General features: G+C 36.9%; 3 protein-coding genes and 1 long non-coding RNA gene across 11 annotated transcripts; 1 reads left to right on the forward strand and 3 right to left on the reverse strand.

Moving 5' to 3' along the window:
• Window positions 1-143: 143 nt before the first annotated feature.
• LOC119982176 (phosphoenolpyruvate carboxylase-like) lies at window positions 144-5,096 on the reverse strand. Its single transcript, XM_038825411.1, has 10 exons — window positions 4,547-5,096; window positions 3,694-4,085; window positions 3,371-3,455; window positions 3,074-3,296; window positions 2,880-2,983; window positions 2,670-2,757; window positions 2,265-2,419; window positions 1,158-2,156; window positions 701-1,087; window positions 144-607 (listed from the first exon to the last, which is right to left on the reverse strand). Exons 1-10 carry the CDS (start codon window positions 4,709-4,711, stop codon window positions 314-316), a joined length of 2,892 nt encoding a protein of 963 aa, XP_038681339.1. The 5' UTR covers window positions 4,712-5,096; the 3' UTR covers window positions 144-313.
• A 1,768-nt stretch (window positions 5,097-6,864) lies between these two features.
• On the reverse strand, window positions 6,865-10,375 carry LOC119982016 (protein LIGHT-DEPENDENT SHORT HYPOCOTYLS 10-like). 2 transcript variants are annotated; one of them, XR_005464261.1, is made up of 3 exons: window positions 9,678-10,375; window positions 7,592-7,667; window positions 7,095-7,545 (listed from the first exon to the last, which is right to left on the reverse strand). XR_005464261.1 is itself a non-coding variant. In XM_038825164.1 (2 exons), exon 1 carries the CDS (start codon window positions 10,214-10,216, stop codon window positions 9,692-9,694), a length of 525 nt encoding a protein of 174 aa, XP_038681092.1. In that variant the 5' UTR covers window positions 10,217-10,374; the 3' UTR covers window positions 6,865-7,046; window positions 9,678-9,691. The 2 variants fall into 2 exon arrangements, 1 of the variants encoding a protein (XP_038681092.1); XM_038825164.1 differs by lacking the exons at window positions 7,095-7,545; window positions 7,592-7,667 and adding an exon at window positions 6,865-7,046 and having other exon boundaries at window positions 9,678-10,374.
• Window positions 10,376-17,389: 7,014 nt separating this feature from the next.
• LOC119981704 lies at window positions 17,390-18,120 on the forward strand. Of its 2 annotated transcripts, none has more exons than XR_005464226.1 (2): window positions 17,390-17,582; window positions 17,718-18,120. It is a non-coding gene; the product is annotated as an uncharacterized LOC119981704 (long non-coding RNA). The 2 variants fall into 2 exon arrangements; XR_005464227.1 differs by having other exon boundaries at window positions 17,724-18,120.
• Window positions 18,121-18,569: 449 nt separating this feature from the next.
• LOC119982010 (trihelix transcription factor ASIL1-like) lies at window positions 18,570-22,400 on the reverse strand. 6 transcript variants are annotated; one of them, XR_005464259.1, is made up of 3 exons: window positions 21,344-22,398; window positions 19,817-19,942; window positions 18,570-18,875 (listed from the first exon to the last, which is right to left on the reverse strand). XR_005464259.1 is itself a non-coding variant. In XM_038825160.1 (2 exons), exons 1-2 carry the CDS (start codon window positions 22,188-22,190, stop codon window positions 18,847-18,849), a joined length of 876 nt encoding a protein of 291 aa, XP_038681088.1. In that variant the 5' UTR covers window positions 22,191-22,399; the 3' UTR covers window positions 18,570-18,846. The 6 variants fall into 6 exon arrangements, 4 of the variants coding, with proteins under 4 accessions (XP_038681088.1, XP_038681085.1, XP_038681086.1 ...); XR_005464258.1 differs by having other exon boundaries at window positions 18,570-18,878; XM_038825160.1 differs by lacking the exon at window positions 19,817-19,942 and having other exon boundaries at window positions 21,344-22,399.
• Window positions 22,401-22,787: the final 387 nt, after the last annotated feature.

A 22,787-nucleotide genomic window follows, 5' to 3' on the forward strand; every position in this document is an offset into this window, starting at 1 on the left:
GTCTGCTAGTAACTCTATTCGATCGGAGAGAGCGATGGAACTCCTAACAACATTGATACTCTCTTAAGAAAGAACATCATCAAAGTCCCAAAGCGTATATCCATGAAAATCCCAGAGAAAAAATTCTGAGAAGATCTATCAGATGATTGTCTAGTGCATTTATTGAATATATATATATATATAAATTCTCCATACAGGTAGACTTAAAGTGCGAATATAAAAGTATTTAAAATGCGAGAAATGATAAGTGGACCTACTGTTTATCAACAGAGATTCAGTAGTCCGTATTTTAAATCTGCACTGGACAAGTCCCTTAACCAGTGTTCTGCAGACCAGCAGCAATGCCTTTCATGGTCAAAATGAGGGTGTCTTCCAAACCTGGAGCATACTCGCTAGAAGGGTTAAGTTGTAAGAGCTCTGCAGCTGCCTTAGACTCCATGTACTCCTTTGACAAGTGCGGCCGCACCTCCACATTGTAGTTTGGGTCCCGAATCCTCTTCAGAGTGTATACTTGGCAAACATTAAGGGTGGTGATGTATGGATCACGAAGACTGAGCCTCTGCTTCAAGTATGGATCTCCTTCAAGAAGATCTCTATGCCCAGCTACCTGCAAGAAAGGACGATAAAATTTGTGTTACTGTAACAAAAACTGGTCTAAAACATGCTCTTCAACAAGATTGCAAGCCCTGCAACAAATTACCTGGAGAAGAAGGCACCGGGTTTCGTCGTAGTTGGCCCTCAAGCGCTCTCCAAGCGACCATAAGTCCTTGGACACTAAAAGTTGGTCATATAAAGCTGCAATTCCTGGGTCTCCCTTGGCAAAAACCATCTCAAGTAAGTCAATTGTGACCCTGAAGAACGGCCATTGATTGTACATCTCTTGAAGCATAGGAAGGTTCTTGCTATCCTTCTCAATGGCATACTTGAAAGCAGCGCCAACGCCAAGCCATACTGGTAGATGGAACCTGGTCTGAGTCCATGCGAAGATCCATGGTATTGCACGGAGTGATTCAATGCCACCACTCGGCTTCCTTTTTGATGGACGGCTGCCAATGTTCATTCGACCATACTCCAACTCTGGTGTTGCCTGCGACATTCAAATTGCAAGAGTTAAAGGAGATTCAGAGAACAGAACAAAGGATGTGTGTAATACTTACAAGGCGGAAATATTCAACAAATCGGGGCTCTTGGAATACTATGGAACGGTATTCCTTCGTTGCAGCAATGGCCATCTCATCCATGAGTGCTCGCCATTCTGACTTTGGTGAGATGGGAGGATGCATTCCATGCTCTAGCGTAGCAGCTGTATAACGCTGGAGTGTTCTAAAGCACAAGTGCTCCTCCCCAAAGGACTGCTCAATAACTTCACCTTGAACAGTCACGCGAAGTGATCCGTTAATTGTGTCGGGTGGCTGAGACAATATGGCGAGATGGGTGGGTCCTCCTCCTCTGCCAACTGTACCTCCCCGGCCATGGAACATTGTCAGCTTAACTCCATACTGCTTTGCAACCTTTATAAGCTCCTCTTGAGCCTTATATAACTGCCAAGCTGCAGATAGACGGCCAGCATCTTTTCCAGAGTCAGAGTACCCTATCATAACTTCTTGCTTCCCATTGATTCTATTCCTGTACCAATCTATTGAGAAGAGACGAGCCACAGCAGCAGGAGCAGCATCAAGATCAGCTAGTTTTTCGAACAATGGAACAACCCTTAATGCCTGCTTCACATGACATTCACGTTGTAGAAGCTCGACAGCAAGTACATCGGATGGTGCTGTTGCCATTGAGATTATATACGCACCAAAATTGTCAGCAGGGAGCTCCGAGAGGACATGGAATGTGTCTAGGACATCAGCAATTTCTTCAGTCTTGGGAAGATCATGGCCAAAAAGAGGGCGCTTGCCTCTGAGCTCAGCCAAGAGCCATTCCTGCCTCTTTTCCTCTGACCATTCTCGATAAGATCCAATGCCCAGGTGCTTTGTGATCGCATCAATGACATCAGTATGCCTATCAGATTCTTGGCGAATATCAAGTCTCACAAGTGAAAGGCCAAAAGTAGAAACTTGTCGCAGAAAATCAAGAAGGCTTCCATCAGCTATTGGACGATCACCACAAGCACATAGTGATCGGTAGCAAAGCTCGAGTGGCTCCAGGAACTACATGAAACACAGAAAACCAATTAGTACTGACACAACTTTATCATACTTATTAATTAGACTTATAATAATTAGTTTTTCAAGATTTTCCAAAGCGAAAAGGAAGACCTGCTCAATGTCAGTGAAAGTTGCATCCTCGGGGACCTCAGAAATCCCGTTTGATAACAACTGACGAGAACGTTCACGTGTATTATACAGCTTGTCCCTCACATCACCAAGAACAACACGATAAGGCTCACTCGGGGGGACCTGTTTCCAGAATTCTGCATCCAGCATAGAACATATGCACACATGAAAATCAAGCAAAATGCAAGATATGTATCAATCACCAATGTCGACACTAATGGATAACTCCCTAGCACATCATTATCCCCACAATTCAAAAAACCAAGTAAATTTTCTGCGAAATCATTAACGATTAATTCACATTCCAATGGAAACAGATTTCTGGAAGATTCAAGACCTTAAATAGCAAGGTCCGAAGCAGATGCTATTAAAACCAACATTACATACCTATGTAGTGTTTTGCATCTCTCTTTGAAGACCTATGAAGTTCATCAGCACGAGCACGGAGCTCTTCATTGCAGCGCCACATGGACAACTGCAAATAATATCACAATATAATTAAGATTGATGCAAAATTGGAAACCAAAGACAGCAATGGCAGATATCTAAAGATTAAAAGACCATGGTCTCTACAGATTGAAATGATCTTCTCAATACCTCAAACATGAGATCCTCTATCTGGGAGAAGTACAAGTTAGCGGCCATCATTCTAGCTAATAAACAAACATCCCGTGTAACTTCAGGAGTTACTCTGGGGTTACCTGTGACAAAAATCAGAAAGAATAAAGGTTCTGATGCTCAGAACAAACGGAAGCTAAAGATAGCAAGAATTCTTGATCATTAGTGCATACCATCACGATCCCCACCCATCCAAGAAGAGAATTGAATGAGGGGAGCATTGTAAGGAATACGTTCATTTATCCCTATGTTCTTCAGAGCAGTATCAACACGGCGCAAGAATTTTGGTACGCCTTTCCAGATTGTCTCATGGAAGTAGCTCATTCCTGCTCTCATTTCATCTTGTGGAGTAGGAGGCGCCCTCCGGATTTCATCAGTACGAAAACAAGCTTGAATCTGCATAATACAAGACAGACACAATAAATGATCCAAGCTCGTCGTAAACAATATTTTCATCAGCATCCATATACCTCTCTCTGTAGAGCCTCGTCAAGTTCTTGCTTATCATCAGGAGTAATGTCCTTCGCATACAACTGAGTCAAGCAATCCCGTACCCTGACAAAGAACAAAACACGATTAGTAGATGAACTGATACTTGGGAACAACTAACCCCCTGCAGATTGTATCTTAACAACTACAAATCGCTAAAAAGCAGTTATGTTTCCGCTTGCTAATTAATTATCACAGCATTGGCAAAACAAAATACACATCCTCACAAATTCCTGTTATATGTGGCTTCAAAAAATTTCTATTGTGAAAGATCATTGAACCATAACGTAATTGGGGAACACACCTTGCATGCTTTTGCAGCAAAGATCTGCGAACAGATTGCGTGGGATGTGCAGTGAAGACTAAATCCACAGTCTGGTTCTTCAAAGCATCGAAAACTTCTTCAGGGGATTTCTTCAAATCAACCACAAGCCTCTTAATCGTCTCTTCAATATCGGATTCAGTTGTTGCTGAACTCTCATCAGCAAGATTCCCCTTCTTCAACTTTATCCTACGCCGGTAAGCAATTTGAACCTCCTCAGCCAAGTTAGCCAAGTTAAGCATATTGGAAAATGATTTGGAAAGAACGATAGAATCGCCAGGATCCAAACTTGTTAGAACCTTCCCAAGCTCCTCCAGCTTTTGAGTGTCACGCTTCCCTTCATACTCAGCGGAGAGTTCGTAACATTCTTGTACCTAATCCAGAGTTATTAGTAAAGCAAATGAGCTATTCCCATCATTAACAAAACTACCTCCGAATAGAAAACTCCGCATGTACCTTTACAAATTGTAATCCATCAGCTTCAATTCAGTCAACCAAAATTCTTATTCGTATTTGACGATTATGAGGAAATGAAGCTAAGCCTAGCGTATAAGATGGATGAACCCAACCGATACGATACTCACAAAGTCAAGCAAGTCATAAACCAATAGCACTTGATCGAAACCAACAAAGTAACAAAAAGACGTTCTTTTTGAATGGAATTGAGTGTTCTTGAACATCATGGAACATAAACTTAATATAATTGAAACCAAGTTCGCATAAAAAAAAATTATCATAACAATTTTGATCATTGACGTATTAATAGTCACGGTAAAGAATATATTCCACAAAGAAACAGAGGAAAAATGAAAAAAACAAACAGATGCAGCATTACCGTTTCTCTGATACCCTCTCCATGTAGATCCTGCACTATATCAAGAAATCGATCCAACAGCAACGCATCATACTCGACCAACTTGTCATCCTCAGACACCTTCCTTGGCGCTAGTAGCCTCAGTTGGGCATCTATTGATGCCATTTTCTCAAAGTTCCTGGCCATCTCTCTCCCTGTTTTGTCTCAAATACTCACACAATCACTATCACTATCACTCTGTTTTTTTAACCTTCTCCCGTGCTGGGTATTTGAAAAAAAAAAGGTTCTTCTTTTGGGCTAAAATTGTTATTAGCAAAAAGAGATTAAAACCCAATTGAGAGGAAGACGGAATTGAAATCCGAAAGCAATATTAATTACAAAACAAAAGGTGAGTAACGAAGAGAAATGAATCTCGTGATACACAGAAGAAGGAGAAGAAGAAATCGAGCGGTCGGGTTCGTGAAGAGAAATGGGGACCTTATGATCTCCACCACGAGAAAGTGACAAAAGTAAATCTCCGGATTCGATCAGAAAAAAAAGAGACAGACGGCTCTGAAGTTGTGAAGCTCTCTCGTGGCTTCCTGAATTTATTTATAGAGATAGGAGTAGGATGGTCATATTTTTTTATTAAAAACTTGTGGTTTGAAAAAAAGAGGAAAATAAAATATATAATTCTTTGAAGTCAACAAGTGATACTCGGCACGTAATTATCTTTTTTTGTTTTTTATTTCTTAATTTACAAATGTGTTTTTTTATGAAATATTTAAATTACTGTAGAGTTACTTTTTTCCCTGGTACTGTAGAGTTACTTGAAATAAATGGAATTGGTAATGGAATATTCGTTTACATTAATGACCTTCTATTTATTTTTCAATAATAATTAATACAGTTTTTTGTGTTGACTTTTGACTTTGGGAGCTCGCATGTTCCATCATGTCATCACTTGCAGGATCAACAATGACATGAATGTCCTCCAAGACTTCCGGGTGCCCATGGCATCGGATGTCATAATAGAAAGTAAGTAATCTTTTATAAAAAATGTGAGAAAATTTAAAAGTCTTGTTCATTGAATCCAATCAACAATAGAGTCCATAAAAATCATTCCGTATTGGTGAGGGGAAATCAAAGTGTTTGCGTGATTTGAGGTATAATGCAGACAATACAATACATCTATAAATTATCTGGATTAGATTTTTATTACATGGTATTAGAGCAGGATCTAATTACGAATTTAGATTCACTTACCTCCATTTGTTGAGCCTTTCGGATGTTTTTATAGACGGATCACTTACGAGTGAGGGGTGCCTCAATCTCGTATGTGCATTTGTAGAGTTTTTCGGACGTCCAATGGATGAACCAACCATATGTGATAGGACCCTAAATCGTGTAGTTCACTTGTTGAGTCTCGTATAACCGAACCTACAAGTGCGAGGGAGTGTTAAGATAAAAGTAGCACATCTGAAAGTTGAGGTAAAACAAAGTGCTTTATAAGATAAGATTTAGCACCTCTCAATTGTATATGACCCTTTTAAGGACAAAATCTTGCGGGCCTTGAGGTCTAAATCGAACAATATCTCAACAAGTTATTTGGGTTGGAATTTCTTAAAACACACCAAGCTTTTGTTTCTTTGTAATCTAAATTGATGTCAAATAAAGAACATATAAAGCATATACTTATGTAATCGAATCTAAACTTAACCAGAAGCAAGAATAAGCTCTAAAACATATGGAATATGCTTGATTAGCTAATAAAAGAATCAATATAGAACAATGATATATATCATATATGGAAAGGGGTTAAAAAGATGAGAATCAAATTAAATTACTAAATGAGATACGCACTCAGAAGCTTATCAAAAAAACTAAAAACTAAAATTTATATATGCATTAGTTATGCTTTAATTAATTAATTAAAAAGGACTTGTTAACGATGAACATAAGTACATGAGAAGATTAGGGTGGCGCATGCAATTTTATGTGACGTATATATCCAAATTATTTTAATTTGCTTTATATTAACCATTGGGCTTATTATAGGCTTTCACTTTGAGATAGCATACATGTTAAAAGCCCATTAAGATTACGTCCATAAAACATCAGGCCATATTCATGTGGGCCAACGGCCTGGGTACGTATTAGTTTGCGGGCCTTCTCTAAAACCCAAAATAAAGAGGCCCAGTTCTGTGACTCAACCCAGTCCAGTACGGTTGGGCTAGTAGCTGTATCTTGCCGTGATGCGAGCTTCTGTGAATGGAATTTAATAAGGGCCTGTGCATGGAGATGAACCAACGAGAGAAGCCATATATAAAACGCTCCATTCAATTATTCAAACAAAAATGTAAAAACAAACTCATATATATTTATATAAGCATTCAAAAAGTGCAGTTTAATATTTGACATGTGCACAGTTTATATATATATATATATATATATATATATATATATATATATGGGGTTGGCAGGATATTGAAAATAGGAAAACAGGCATGAAATCGTTCAACTTTTATGAAAATGCATGATCCTGCAAGACAGCATAAACAAACATCATTAGTCACCATACCATGTAAGAATAATGAAGATCAAACATTTCTTAAAAAAAATAAACAGTGTAAATGACTTGACGTACATTTTAAAATGAAGAAGTAGTTCAAAGCAAAGAAGCAGTGGGAGTTCATAAATATTTGTCCTCTCTAGATATCTTAGAGCATCCAGATAGAAAATATAAAAATAAAATAAAATACCAGAACACATGGTATCAGAGCCTTAATTTGATCATTAATTCAGATCCTCTCCGAGTTCAAGCATGCATACCTCTCGATCAAAGGGGACATTTATATATACCAGTACTTTGGCTGTGCATGTAGCTAGGTAAGTCTACCTCTCCACTTGTTATAAAACCATAATGGAATCAGTCAAGAAAATGTAATCTAAGCTATACGTACGTATGGAACATGCAGTAGCGCGCTTGGACTATTAAACACATCTTTTCGATTAAGAAGTATATATATATATATATATATATATATATATATATATATATATATATATATATATATATATATATATAATTTACACTCATAAATGGAGTTTGCTCTGCCTACTGAAGGTCGAACTAGGAAACTTGTTACTTTATCTAGGAATCCTGCAGAGAAGAGTAACACTAATCAGCAAATCAAACCCCAATGCAAAAGATTAGTATATACTGTATATTTAATCTTGATCTGGGTTCAAATCCTGCTGCCTCTACCTAGAATTCTATAACACAAACAGATTGTGACATACATTGCCCACAAACACGTATGTTATCTATGCTAACATAACACATACCACACACATAAATATCTGTATGAATAACCTAATACATACCACACACACAGGGACATATGTTAATAAAGATAAGTCTTCTTTAAATCATTAGAGGAGAGACAATAGCACAATCATATATTTGGCGATAGTCTAGTTGGTTATCGATCTCTCCGTACTTAGGTCGTAAAGGATCTCACCCAAGATGAGAGTTCGATTCCAAGCTGACACATCTATTTTCAAGTGTTTTGCACTAGGCATTGGTCCCACTAACCTGTCGAGCGGGTTTGTACATGCTTAGCCTAGCTCAAATTTGGGTTTAGTGAACTGTCCAAAAGATATGGAGCCCGCTGGGTTGTTCTCGATTAAAAAAAAACAGAAGACAAACAATAACACGTGACGTGGTACGGTTATGAGCCCAGGTAATATATGCAGAAAAGTAAGAATAAAGTATCAATAAACCCCATATGTGTGTGTGTGTATGTACACGTAGAATAAATGCTAGGGTTCACCTGATTTGTTGAAAGGCCCATAGGCCACACACACGCTAATCCATGCCCGAGGGGTATGAAGGCCACCACATCGGATGAAAACTACCCAAATCCCAACCCCCTTATGAGAATAAAACTCTGGACCTCAAGGTCCTGGGCAAACAACTTGACCAATCAGGCTATCTCCTATTCTCAGGGTTCACCTGATTTGAAGTGCTAATCAAAAGCACTGTCAGTAAAATGGGAATATAGAACGTGCTGTCCCACAAAATCTGAGACTGGAAAACATGAAATCTAAAATGGCAACAAAAAGTGAAGACACAAAATTCAAAACTGCCCCTACAGAGATCTTCAGTACTGCTAAAGAAAACCCAATCAGTGGGGCATTAACTTCATATGGGTTTTGTTGCAAATTATCAAAGAAGAATGATATTGGCATTAGTTCATCATCCAAGAGATTCTCAATCATGTCTTTGTTATATTAAATTACAGATAAAGCATGCATGAACATTAAAATACTACTTGACTAATTAAGCAACAACTAATTAAAACCTTAAACCTTGAAGAGTCGTCATGGAATCTCAATCATTTGTGTATTTGCAGAATCTTAAAAGACTTAGCTGAGAACAATTAATTAGTATATAATACATAGTAGTTAGTGTTAATCCTGAATGATTTCTCCCTCTATTAGTCTATTTGCATGTTTGTCTGTGAGTGTGGCTGCAGTGTTATGTGGCACTGCATGTGGTTTGCTCTAATTATAGTGTTTGAAGTAATTAATCAACTGATTAATATTTCCAATTATACCTAAATGTAAAGCCTACATCGATTTTTTTGGATAGATAAGCGAGAGTGGAGACTCGAACTTGAATATCACTCAATTCGAGTATATGCCTTAATCACCTCAGCTGAGGGATTGTTGGCCCTGAATCGTATAAAATTAATGCTTGAATTATATGAACCAAAAAAAAGTCAAGATAATTTTCATGAGTGGCTATGCAATTTTAGGGTTCTCGTATTGTGCAAGATGCTGATTCTAATTAAATTATCTATCAAGTCAATCGAATCTGTCTCAATACTTAATGATTGAATTCCCAAATCTCCCTGGCCAGTACTCTACATGTCCTTAAAAAATGCTTAGTTTGTTTGAAGTCTATGGTTAATTATCCACACACAATTTATGTACGTTTCGAGTACAAACACAATTTGACAGTACTCCATGTAAATGTATAAGAACTGCTTAATTAATTAGTTAATTATCCGTTTAATTGACAGATCAGGAAGAACTAAGACATTCAAAAGAAATTAATAGATCATATATGTAATTAATGAAGTTTGATTAGTAATTACGTACGTACCATATTTTAATGGATCAAGAGAAGTGCATTGTGGAGCTTGATTCATCTGCAGTACTCCCTTTGCCTTGACTACTAGTTGGTTTCTTCTTCTTCTTCTTATAAGGAATCCCTCTTGCTTTAGCTTGACAATCTCTCACTTCCCTTAAATAAACCCGAATAGCGCCACTGGCGAAGGGATTAGTCTCTGGTGATCCTCCATTTTCTTCATAGGCAGCTCTAAGCCTTCCAATAAGTGCATCAAGGCTTCCCCAAGCTTGTCTTAAAGGGCAAGTACACGGGGCGGGCGGGTCGGGTTGTCCATAGAACATACAACCTTGTACATGAACCTTAGTCTTTCCAAACTGATCAAGGTACCTTAGGAAATCCAGCACATGATTGCTATTGCACTGTGAGAGTGCCACTGGAGGCCTCTGGTTCTTCAAGTACTGACCAAAAGTGTTCCAATCCCTTCTCTTTTGTGACTCATATCGGCTCGGTGTCACCGACTGTTGATGATCACTTGATTCTTCTGCTATGTCCTTACCTCTTTCACTTGACATGGTGTGATTGTAAAGATTGATTGAAGAGGGTTTTTTTTGATTTGCTATATAAGGCAAGAAATTTGGGGGCGAAGAGAGGGTGAAAGGAATAGTAGGTGTGAATAAATTTTAGAGAGAGTGGAGGATGAGATGATCATGACCATCAAGACCATATCATAGATGAGAGAAGATTTGAAATTCAATGGGGCCATGCATATATATTAGAGTAGCTTTCTTTGCTTCTCTTTTACTCTATTTTTTTTTCTTTTTTTTAAATTGGGGTGTCCATTAACATTCACTATACGTTTTCCCCTCCTATAAACATACAATAATTTATGTATTTTTTTAAGAGGCACAAACAAACAGAAGCCAAGCTAAAAAGGAGAAATACTAAAACAATGATCAGTAGACTCATGTTTGGTATCCAATCATAATTGTATCATCGGAAGAAAATGATTAGAAATGCTGTCAGAAAGGATCCTGGCCGCGATCCATTTGGCTATAAGGGCACTTGCAATGATGCAAGTGTTAATGTCTCCAACAAAATTAATCCAGGGTCTCATCTCTATTACACATAAAGTCAAATCAACACATATTATAATACAATCACATCAGCAAAAGATATCTTCCAATACAGCCACATCAGCAAAACACAAATTTTTATACACTTTCTCTTCCCACCCAACATGGAGGCCAACAACATTCCATTCCTCCATATTATCCACAACAAAACTACACTAAAATACAAAATACCAATACATCGACATTCGCAAAACACTTCTCCCAATACAACCACATAAGTAAAATATGTTTCTCAATACAACAATATCAATAAAAGACAACATCTTTGTTGGTCCAATAACACTTTACCATTACAAGTGCCCTAATAAACATCCAATAATTGTATGTCCTTTTTTGTCAAACCTTTGTCATTCATTCATTTCAAATAGTACAATATTTGGCTACAAATAGGCTATATTTAGTAATCCCTACTCCCTAGCGCATGCCCACATATATAAAACCTAGTCATAGTGTAGGTTCTTACTTTTCTTTTGAAGCAAACACACACCGAGCAATAAACCTAACTAATCAAACACCGCTCCTAAGAGTAAAAAGATGTTTGGTTTACTAGATTTATATACTACACACACATTTGAAAACAACCGATGTGGGAGTTCATGTTAGATCTCAACCGCATCAAGGGGTTTAAGCAATCATAACAGACTCACACACACTAGGACAACACAATTGTTAGTTTTTTTGAAGCAAACACACACACAGGACAATAAACCTAGCTAACCAAACGTCGCCCCTAAGGGCAAAAAGATGTTTGGTTTACTAGACTTATATATTACACACACACATTTGAAACAATAGATGTGGGAAATCATGTTAGATCTCAACCGCATCAATTTAGGTTTAGGGCTTAGGGCTTAGGGTTTATTTGCTTCTTTACATCTTAGCTAATTTGTCTTGTAATTAATTTTGATATGATATGTCTCCTCTTATGTGCATCAGAGTTTGAGAGCTCAAGTTTAGACCTATATCAAATATCCAAAGAGAAAATTTATATGATATCGTTCTCGGTTATCAAATTTTTTAAAATAATTCTCGATTAGATTCATCCGAATACTAAAAAGTACTGTTTTTGTCCTTGTTAGTAGATCACAAGAGCTCCTGAAATTATTTTTTTTGTCATCATTACTTCTTTCTTCTTTTTTTCCTGCTTATATCAAGAAATTAATACTGTTTTTGTCATTTTCATGGTAGTAGAATTATTGTTCAGTAAAATGAGTTGCAGTTTGACTTATTATGATGAGGAGACTATGAATGGTGAAATTTCTTCCATATATAATTTGACTCATTGAATATATAAAAGATGGGTAGAGAGAAGTAGATGTGAATGAGATCTACTGTTGAGATCTGACGTTTGCTATAAATATTTATGTATTTGGTTGTCGTTCTCAAGGTGAGATAACTGGAATATATATATATATTGGCCTATAAATACACAAAATAAAAACCTAAAATAAATATACATATTTTTCATCATTGATTTAAAATATATGGGATCATAATAGTGGATCTCACTAGTCATTTCACTTAAATCAATGATGAAAATAGTTATACTTATTTTAGGTCCTTATTTTATGTATTTATTGGAGAATTTATATATATATATATATATATATATATATATAAAACCCTAAAATACAAACCTCAGGAAGCTAGCTAGCCAGTTCCTCTATAACTCATACTTTCAATGTCAGGTTTTTGGAGGCACAATAACATGCACGCCAAAAACCAGTGGCCCCTTCTTGTTTTTTTTTCTCTCTCTCTCTCTTATTTCTTTGGTGCATGCATCTATTAATGTTCATTATAAAAATGACATCACATATGTAATGTTTATGTACGTTCAAGTTGCTATAAATATAGTGTGAAAACATTATCAGTTTGATCAATTATTCTTTGTTAGAATTCAAATCTAGTTTAACTTGACTCTAGGTCATGGTGGATTCAGGATTTTTTTTCCCATCGGTCGTTTGACATATTACAAGCAGTTCGTAATAATCGTCGAGACTAATTAATATCATATATCGGATTGACATAATTCTATCGAATGATTTAATTATAAGAAAATTTTCAACTCCTCTCACACAATTGACGTGTTTTCTAAATCCAAAAACCAATGTGATGGCCCAAAAAAATAAATCCGTGCAGGTTTGTGACTCATAATAGACAGTATAAATTGATTTTTTTGGCTCAAAATAAAAAAATGGGATTAGGTTAGCATGTGATATTGCAATAAAACTAGGAAATGTAGTCGGTTCATTGTGCACACACATTACCAATTGAATTCTTAGTGGCCATGATTATTAGTTTTGAGATCGAGGGATAGGAAACCTGAGGTACACGTCAAATTTGATGGAAGAGTTGATAGGCGACCCATCTCATTGGGTCCCACGATGAAGATACCCCCAAGAAGGAAGTGGAGATCCGTCGACATCCTATAAGACTTACCGTCGTGATCATCCACTTTTTTCAAACCAACAGTGCCAACCCCATTATTAATCAACCTTCAATTCCTCCTCCTCCTCCTATAATATTGTAAACAAAGAGGGTGAACATCATTTGAGTCATTGGTTGAGTGATAATGACTTTGCATATCCCTGATTGAGGTAATGAGTTCTAGTCTCACCTCCTCCGAATATTTATAAGGAGGTGTGTGGGCTTACTCTACCCCTGCGTGGGCTTGATAGTTTATCCCTGTGTGGGCTTGATTTGTACCTCCTATGTAGGGCCTGTTGACACCTGTACTTTCATAGGCTTGATCTGATGGTGTGTCGTATATTATATTTGTAATTGTATTAAAAAAAAATTAAGTTGGGAGAGTATATGCTTTCCAATTAATGACGACGGTTCATGAAGAATAAACATGTATTGACCCGTAACCTAGAGCGAACAATAATTTCAATGTGTTTAAGCTGAGGATTTCAACAATATATACGTACATATGTTTTTGACCTTGATATTTGGTGTTTTGTAACTTTGTTATAAACAACTTTGTTTTAACAAATTCAAGTTGGGAGAGTGTATGCTTTCCAATTTGGCGAAAAAATATGAGTATTTATGATGAACAAGAGGGTTTGCCCACATTGAAAATGTTGATAGTACATGAAAGATTCCAATATAATAGTGTATTATTGGCAATCTCTTGTCCCTTTTGATCAATTTTTTCCCCTTTTTCATCCAACTTTCTTACAATTATGACAGAAGGGTTGCCAGAAACTAGCATTTTGTCTGAGTTTTTTTGGGAAATTAATGATGTCTTCACATATGCTATTTTGGTTCTTGGTCTCCACATGCAGCTTCAACTGCCGTACAATTCATGCTGATGCAAATCAAATCATGCCATGTGAGATGATACTAGCAACTAGCAAGACAACTGGACCAAACCCTAGGTAGCAAGTATACTTAGCAATATTCACACACACAAGTATATATATATGTATGTATATGTATATGATACTGTGACTACTTTGACATATGTCATTATCATTTCAATCTTCTTGTGAGTTCAGATTCTAACTTGAACTAGTCTTTCTGTCTCTGCAATTAATAGACTAAAAGTTCATGTATCTACCTACAATATTGCAATTTACTGTGTATGTTGGCGGAAAAAATTCAAGATGTTCTGTTGTTTAGGTGGCATATTATAATGAGAGCTAAATTCCAAAATAAGTATATATATATGCATATATTTTCCTTCTGTCAGAATCTTACTCTATTGCCACGTCCTCTCCTTCTTTTTATTCTGTACTCAACAAGCCATAATTATATGGGATTCTAATTAGTCCCAGAGTTACACAGCTAAGCATATATAGCTCTATTATATACGATCATGATATTATTGTTTCTGTGTCTTAAATTTTGGAATAAAATCACTTTTTATTCATACATTTAGCATTAATTAATCTTACTCTAGCACTGTCATTAATTACTATTTCAATGATGAGAATCAAATTAGCTAAATTAATTTAACACCCTATTTAAACAAGAAAAATCTCTCTTTCATTCTTACTTGCCGAGATCAAATCAAGATTGAAACTCAAGCGATTAATTATAAGTGGAACAGAAAGAAAAAAAAATTAAGAAAATTGATTTAGGGTTTGATTGCAACCTACCGAATCATTGTCGGTATAAATAATATATGGTCGGCAAGATTGGCTAACATGTGAAACAATAATTAATTTTCTTTTTATATTGAGTTCTTATAATTCAAGCAACAATTACTAGTTGAAAATTCTGGCTCCTCTCTGGTCTTTTTTCTTTTTGTAATCTTTTGGAGCTATTAGGACATGATTGAGAAAATTCTCCTTTTCTTTTTTCCTTTGATGTTTTCTAGGTTTTTCACTTTGGTGCCTTTTATCATGCAGGTGTACTATTTACTTTACCAGGATTTATGCTTTTATTTATTTTTTTCTCCCAGTTTTAGAGAATTTGAGAACTTTTGCTGCCTCTAATGTGGAAAAGTTTTGTGAGGGTTTTCCCCAAAAATATATATTTGATTAAGTAATTTTAGTTGCTAACAACCAGTAATCTTCCTAATTTTCTTGTATATATATATATTGATTATTGTATTAGAAGGACAAGAATAATTGAGACGCAACTTGTTTGACTTAATTAAGATGAATAGTAAATCCATAAGTTTGACAAAAAAAATAAAATAAAAATTCACTAGGGTGATTGCACCAAAATGTGTCCATCCCATATGCCAAGTAAATAATGCACAATGAAGAATATATTTTGGCCGGCGGCGGACTAAAGTGCCCCCCGAACCGCGCGAAATGGTCGCCTATTACACGGCTCACTAACTCTGCCTGGGGTGGGGGTACCTCTTATTCGTCGGCGGTCCGGCGCACCCCGATGATAGAAGTTATCAATTTAAGGGCTTTTCGAACCCTAGAGCTAGAGAGAAGGCACTAGTGGTAGCTTTAATATTGGTCTCACATTATCATCATCATCATCGTTGTCATCGTTATCATTTTATTTTTTCTCAGTGATTGGGGGTTATTGTCTATTGTTAAAAAGAAAAATAAAATTACTGTCTTTTACAAATCACACATCTATGTGAATCTCAACTTTATGCGATACTAGTCTAATAATCGTCTTTTACAAACTATATATCAATCTTCATAGTGCGGTTACTAATCACACATCTATGTGAATCTCAACTTTATGCGATATTTTTCTAATAATCGTCTTTTACAAACTATCAATCTTCATAGTGCGATTACTAATCATACGTCAGTCTCTGAGAATATCAACTTTATGCGATACTTGTCTAATAATCGTCTTTTACAAACTATCAATCTTCATAGTGCGATTACTAATCATACGTCAGTCTCTGAGAATATCAACTTTATGCGATACTTGTCTAATAATCGTCTTTTACAAACTATCAATCTTCATAGTGTGATTACTGATCATACGTCAGTCTCTGAGAATTTCAACTTTATGCGATGCTTGTATGATACGTTATAGTTTACGTACTGGGTACTCTAAACCTAATTAGTGAAAATCAGGTTCTAACTTTGGGCGACAATTGAGATTGGTGTTGAAAGGAATCTAATCATATTAACATCCAAGTATAGTGAATTCCAAAGGCTAAAACTTGAACAACAATTTTTAATCATTTTTTTTGGTTCTGTTTCCCTTTGAAAAGCAAAATGAATCGATCGTCGGCAATATAAAGTCATTCAAAACCCCCCAATTACTCCTGATTTCCCTGATATTCAAGTTAAGCAATCAGATTTATGGAAAGTAGGTTATTGAATTTTAATCTAAATACATATATGTCACAAATTAAATGATAAAATAATGATGATGGAAGCCTTAAAAATTAGAAAAAAAAATAAAGAATAGAGGATATTGCTTTATGAGAGTATAAAATTCTCAACAAAAAGAGATTAAGGGGAAAATGCATAGAATTCTTTATGAAAATGACACCAACCTTTTCATCAACCTTAAATATCACTATTGGCAATAATATGATAGTATTTCGGTTGCCTTTTCTTTTTCTGCTATTGTTTGCCTGCAATAATATATATATAACAGCCCCTCTTTTGTCAGAAAGAAAGGTAAAATAGAACTAGATTTGCAAATAATTATTAGCAAGGTCACTCTTGGATGAGTAGCAACACATAAATTTTGGTTTAAGCAATCTTACGGATCTCAATGTTTTTTATCCCAGTTAGATGGATGCACACTTACGATTTTCATATGAATCTTGTGGGACTCACGATTTCACATTAAACATGTGCGTTCATCTCAACATCGATAATAATTAGGATAAAAATAGTGAGATACTAAAGCATTTTCGTTTTGGTTTTGGTTTTGGTGTGTGTATTGTCATAATCCTACCTACTAAGGAAGGGCCAAGAAAGCTAAAAAGGGACACTTTAAAATGGGGTTAAGTGGTTCCCTTTTGTTTTCACAAAAATAGGGCTGTTGGTGGGTGTATTTGGGGAGGGGCACCTGACCCATAATTCTTTCTTTTTTGTTGATAGTGAAAGTGGAGAGTCTCTACTCTCTAGTTTACCCCACAAAACAAAAGAGGCACCTCAATTTCTTTAACATTACTGGCCTACAAATATAGGTGGGGGAGTGGGGGGGTTTATTGTTGGTCTGTTGGTGAGCATCAATATGAATTCTCTTATGCAACTTTGCTAGACAAGGACCCCCACCCTATAGCTCCCTCCTTATTCACAATTGGCTATAATTGGGCCTTCATTGATCCTCTCTTTCTTCTTCTTTCTGTTTAATCTACCAAAAGAGATTCTTCACAGGGATAAAGTTTGTAATGCCTCATTATGGATCGCAAAAGGTAAGACATTTTTTATTTTGTTTTGCTTTTGTTGACTCCGAATCTCCGATCGATTGGTGACAGAAAATAATTTGGAAGATATTATTGTAACTTGTTTTCACACCAACTGACTATTGTTTTTTGTCAAAATGCGAGACACAGGGAGACCTCTTCAGCCGCAAGGATGGGAACCACAATGTGCACAAGAACCTGCTTCAATACCGGCCCTGAAGTTTGGTCTTCATATATAAACACCTCTTTCATTCTTGTCACTTGTATCAAATTTGGGCTTCACATGCTGCCTATACCGATTGCCAAATCCTTGTTGACGATCTGTTACGCCGATAGGGTTCGAGCTCGAACAATATGATATCTCACACATGGTAAATCCTTAATCCTTCCCCATCTTACTAAGACTACATGACATTCTTGTGAATTATGACCAATGCTAGGTATATATAAGCAATAATGATTTCAAATCCAGAGAAAAATCATACTCTGGCAACTTTACGTGAGAGTGGTTTTTCTGAGGTGAGTTTCCAAAAGTTTGCGTTGCTTTTCTCGAGTGTTCATTTTTGCATTATTTTAATATCTTTTAAGCATAAACTCCAGCGAAAAAGATTAAAATTAAACTAAATATTAATAATAATAATAATAAAAGAATGAACACCAAATTCGACCCCAATCATGAGGGCAAACCGTTACGATGACTGATGCTAGCAGAACCTTGTAAGTTTATAACCCATTTATCCAGTCCCAGTCCAGGAGCGCTAAAATCCGGCAATCCAAAGCCCAGCCCGATTTCAAAACGGCCTCAAACTTGCTCAGGCCCAGTATTTGGACAATTTAGCTCGGTCCAAAAGCCACTTACTTGACTGGCAAGGCCCAAGCCACTTCTGAGCCCATTATCAAACAACCAACATTCCAAAAGGATGGAGATTGGAGAATTGGTTTCAACTTTCAACTTTCAAATTTAAAAAAAGAAAAAAGAGAGAAAAAGTGAAAAAATTCTAAGAAAACTTTTCTTCACTTATGTTAAAAAAGGAAAAAAAAGAGTGTAAAATACCACATCATCCATACCACTTTGATGGAATGTACATATATAAACTACCTTCCCACAATAAAGGAAATATTTGACTGAGGAGATTACTTCTGAAGAACCCCTGCCAATATATACACTTTTAACCAAAACAAGCTGTAATCATATACTATTTGGAATCTAAAGCTGAACCTAAAGTTTGTCCTATACCTCAGAAAACCAAACTTGATATTTGGCAGGGGCCATCTACAGCATTTGCCACGGGTAGAGTAGTTCTGCTGTAAAAAGAGAAAAGTTCAGGTCAGGAATTGCTAACTAGAACGAGGATGTCATAAAGCAAAATGAAACACCAGAAGTATGATTAAGTTGATTGTGCATGAGAAGCTCTACATCTAGGTCAAGCATTAACATATCAAATGTACCACTCACAAAACCATGATTCCTAGTAACTTGATGTATCCCATTTGGTCCTCCAAGAGTAAAAGCAAAAGCACAAATGAATTCCCAAAACAAAAGTGTCTAAAGGCCATAACTTTCAATATCAATAGTTGGTTAGAACAACAATTTACTCAATACTCAAACACATGCTTGACTACTTTTAAGAGCTCACATCAAAAGGTTGAAGGTTCAATGGATGTATAATGCAACGGTGAAGTGAATACTAGTAACAAAATGAATTACATGTTTGTATTTGAAATGCAACATTTTTCTTCTCTTGAGAAGAGTATTTGAGTCACTGTACCTATAACAGACAAACAGCCTATGAATGCTCTTCAATTGAAAAACATATGAATGCTCATTATCATTAATACAATCATCAATTAGGCTTCGAAGAAACAAGAAACAAATCATTACCATACACTTCAAAACAATTAAAGAGTCTTTTATCAGTATGATATCAACTAGTTTACTGATGTCTCAATGAACTTATAAACATTCCATGAGCATGTCCATAATGAGCTTTTCTCATTTCATGAACTGCCTCATCTCAGCCACATGATTCCATTTTTGCCATTTTCCAAAACCTAGGGCTTCATTTTCACTTTATTGAAAGGCCTTTGCCATTGGCATCTCTCAGTAAGGGAAAAAGAAGAGTAAATAAAGTAATCCCAGAACATAAAAATCACTCTGCCTCTCAGTGTTTAACCCAGTCACGGATGAATGCTTCATTTCTTGCCTTTCATATTGCCACTCGATAGAAACAAGTTTGACCCACCTATGCTGACAGTATGGGCAATTCTTGAGTAACAACATATTTGACATAGTATAGGCTACAGATCCACTTCTTGGTATTCGAGAATGGCCTTTGTCATCTAAACGACTTGAAAAATGACCACCCTTGCTGAAAATAAACAGAAACCAAACTAACTTAACCCCCATTCACAATATTGCCATTTATAGTCTCGACCACAAGAATAACATAATTCACAGCTCTAAAATGTTCTCTATAACATGGATAAGGCTATTGAGTAAATGTAACTTGAAAAGAACATAGCATCTGCACATGTTTCCAAAGCTAAAATACATTAAACTAGTCAACAAAAAAAAGGCATAAGTTATCAACTACAGGAAAACTTCCAGAATTATTCCATACCAGAGGAGAGAGGTAGAGTTCATAAAAAAACCACGAAAAATTTTCTTCTACATTATGAAATCAAATTTGATAATCAGCAAAGAGATGAAGTGCCCAATATGACAGCTCCACAAAGTTAGGGACATTACATCTTGTTCTACTGCAAATTGTACTGGGACAAAAAAAAAAACAAAAATATTCATATTAAGGAATCAGATGACAAGCACTCTGAAACTAATTCAAAGCAGGGAAAAAAAAGGCCAGTGTGGCTTATCAAAGGAAAATAATTAAAATTCACAAAAGGATCAAGCATCTACAAGGCTATGGTCTCAACAGCCAGGCCCTGATGCGTGATATCAATTTGCAGCCTATCAACGAATGGAATGATCTACACATTCTGACTGTCTAAAATATCCACAAAACCCTACAGAAACAATTTAGGCCTACTCAAGAACGTTCCCCCATTCAAAATTTAAGAAGGCCCCCAACTCCAAGTAGAAAATGGGCTAGTGAAAATCATAACAACCAAAAGGAAAGAATGAAAGGAAAGACAGAATAAAACCAAATAATTGGGGATACACCATAAAAAGTAGAAAATGGGCCATTTCATTTAAAAAGAACAGGGGTATAATATACACCAACAGCATATGAGAAAGGTGCCACCCGACAAGTCTACAGGAACAAAAAACAGCAAGTGACTGTTTAACAAGTTATATGTTGATCAAAGTGAAGAAATGTAGCTACATTCTTCCTCTAAGAAGCACCTCTATCAAAATTATGAAATTAGAAGGCTGTGTCGCATTTTTACCATCTCACAGGCAACATATAATCGAAAGAATAAGCAAAAGTAGTACATTCAAATGCAAAGATCATAGACATTTACATTCCCTTAGAAACAAATGGGTCCTGTTTGCATGCATATTCATGTATTTACAATTAAAAGAATCCCTTTATCCTCAAATTATATAATAACAAAAGGCAGGAAAATATGAGCCCTCCTCCACTAATACCAAGCCAATCCATCCAGATAATATCACATATGCAGAACACTTGAGAAACCAAAGTCTATCTATCTGTGAAATCACCAACAAATTCAAAGAGACAACGAAGGCAGATAATCCGAAATGAAGTTAGAGAGGATCAAAATTTGGTCATGGAAGAGACTCTCACCGACTCCGTTGTCTCGTTTATGTCGCTTAATCTTCTGAAACTGAACCTGGGCGTCCACAAAAAGCTGCATTCTATGGACCTCCAGTTCCTTAGCAAACAGCATCCTGTGCTTCTCCAACTCTATCATCTGTCTCTGCTTCTCTCTCTCTACTCTCTCGTACATGTCGCCAAGCTTCTCTATGGCTTCTGCAAGCTCCCCGTACCCATCTTTCTTGCAATTACCTGTGCCTAGCGTCTTCTCCTTTCTCCGACTTCCTGTCCTCGACCTCCACCCATCCGAACCTTCCGCCTCGATCGCCGCCGACGCGAAGGCACTGAACGTTGAGAAATTCCGGAGGAAGAGCGAGCCATCGTCAGCACAGCCCGCCGGAATTTTCGTCGGAGCCGTCCGTTTCTTAGTCGCCGACCTTGGGCCGACAGGAACCGGAGAAAATGACCACGCCGCCCGCAACGGGCTCCGGTCGGTTGACGGCGTTGAATTGGCCTGGAAACTAGTCCGAAGGAGATCGTCGAGGCTCTCGAAGAAAGGCCATTGGCTGATATACGCTCCGTTGGAGTCAAGAACCCTAGCCTTCTCCGTCTTGTACTTCTTCTTGAGGGTATCGATGCGGTTCTTGCACTGGACGTCCGTACGAGGCGTCTCTTTCGTGGTGACGATGACTTTGCGACTGCGGCAACTGCTAACGTAATTGTTAACGGCGTCGGCGATCTCCTGCCACTGGTTCTGACGAAGGTTGCCGCGGTTTACGGCGATATAACGTTCTCCCCATGCCTCGATGAGCGTGTGTGTGGCGTCCTCACTCCACAAGTCCTCCCGGAGCGGAAGAGCTCCGTAGACTGGACCCATTATCGGTAGCGGCGCTGAAATGGTAGGCTCTCAGTCGCTGATAGAAGTGTCGGTAAGGGTTGGCGTGTTTGGGTTGCGACTTGCGAATAGGAATGCGAGTTGGAAGCGGTGGCGTGAGGTGTGCATGTACAAAAATCGTCGACGGTGAGGCTCTCGGGTTTTTTGCCTGTGTTCTTATAAACGGTTTGGCGAGGATCCAATAGTCAATACGGGCTCCGTTTTCTTTTTCAAAAATATAATATAAAACTTTAATACATACATAAATCTATCAAACTACCAATGTTTTTTTCTTCCTTTTATGATTGGTTTGTAAATAATTGAGAAAATTCAGTCCACTTGACATACAAATGTTGATGATAATAAACAGCTTCTCTAATAAAAACCAAATTGATTGGTACGAAAGAAGATAAACACATAGATAATTGGAGGCAAAATAAAAATCTTAAAAAATGAAAACTGGCCACTAGGGAGAAGTCCAGCCCAATAGGTCCAATGAACAATGGACCTATCCAATAAAAAATTTATTTGTAATTTAGTTCATGGGCCACAGTTGGACATGCAGAATCAAGAAGCAATTCACTTGGGCCTCAACCATTC

This window comes from Tripterygium wilfordii, chromosome 17 (assembly GCF_013401445.1).
Source record: "Tripterygium wilfordii isolate XIE 37 chromosome 17, ASM1340144v1, whole genome shotgun sequence".
NCBI classification, from domain to species: Eukaryota; Viridiplantae; Streptophyta; class Magnoliopsida; order Celastrales; family Celastraceae; genus Tripterygium; species Tripterygium wilfordii.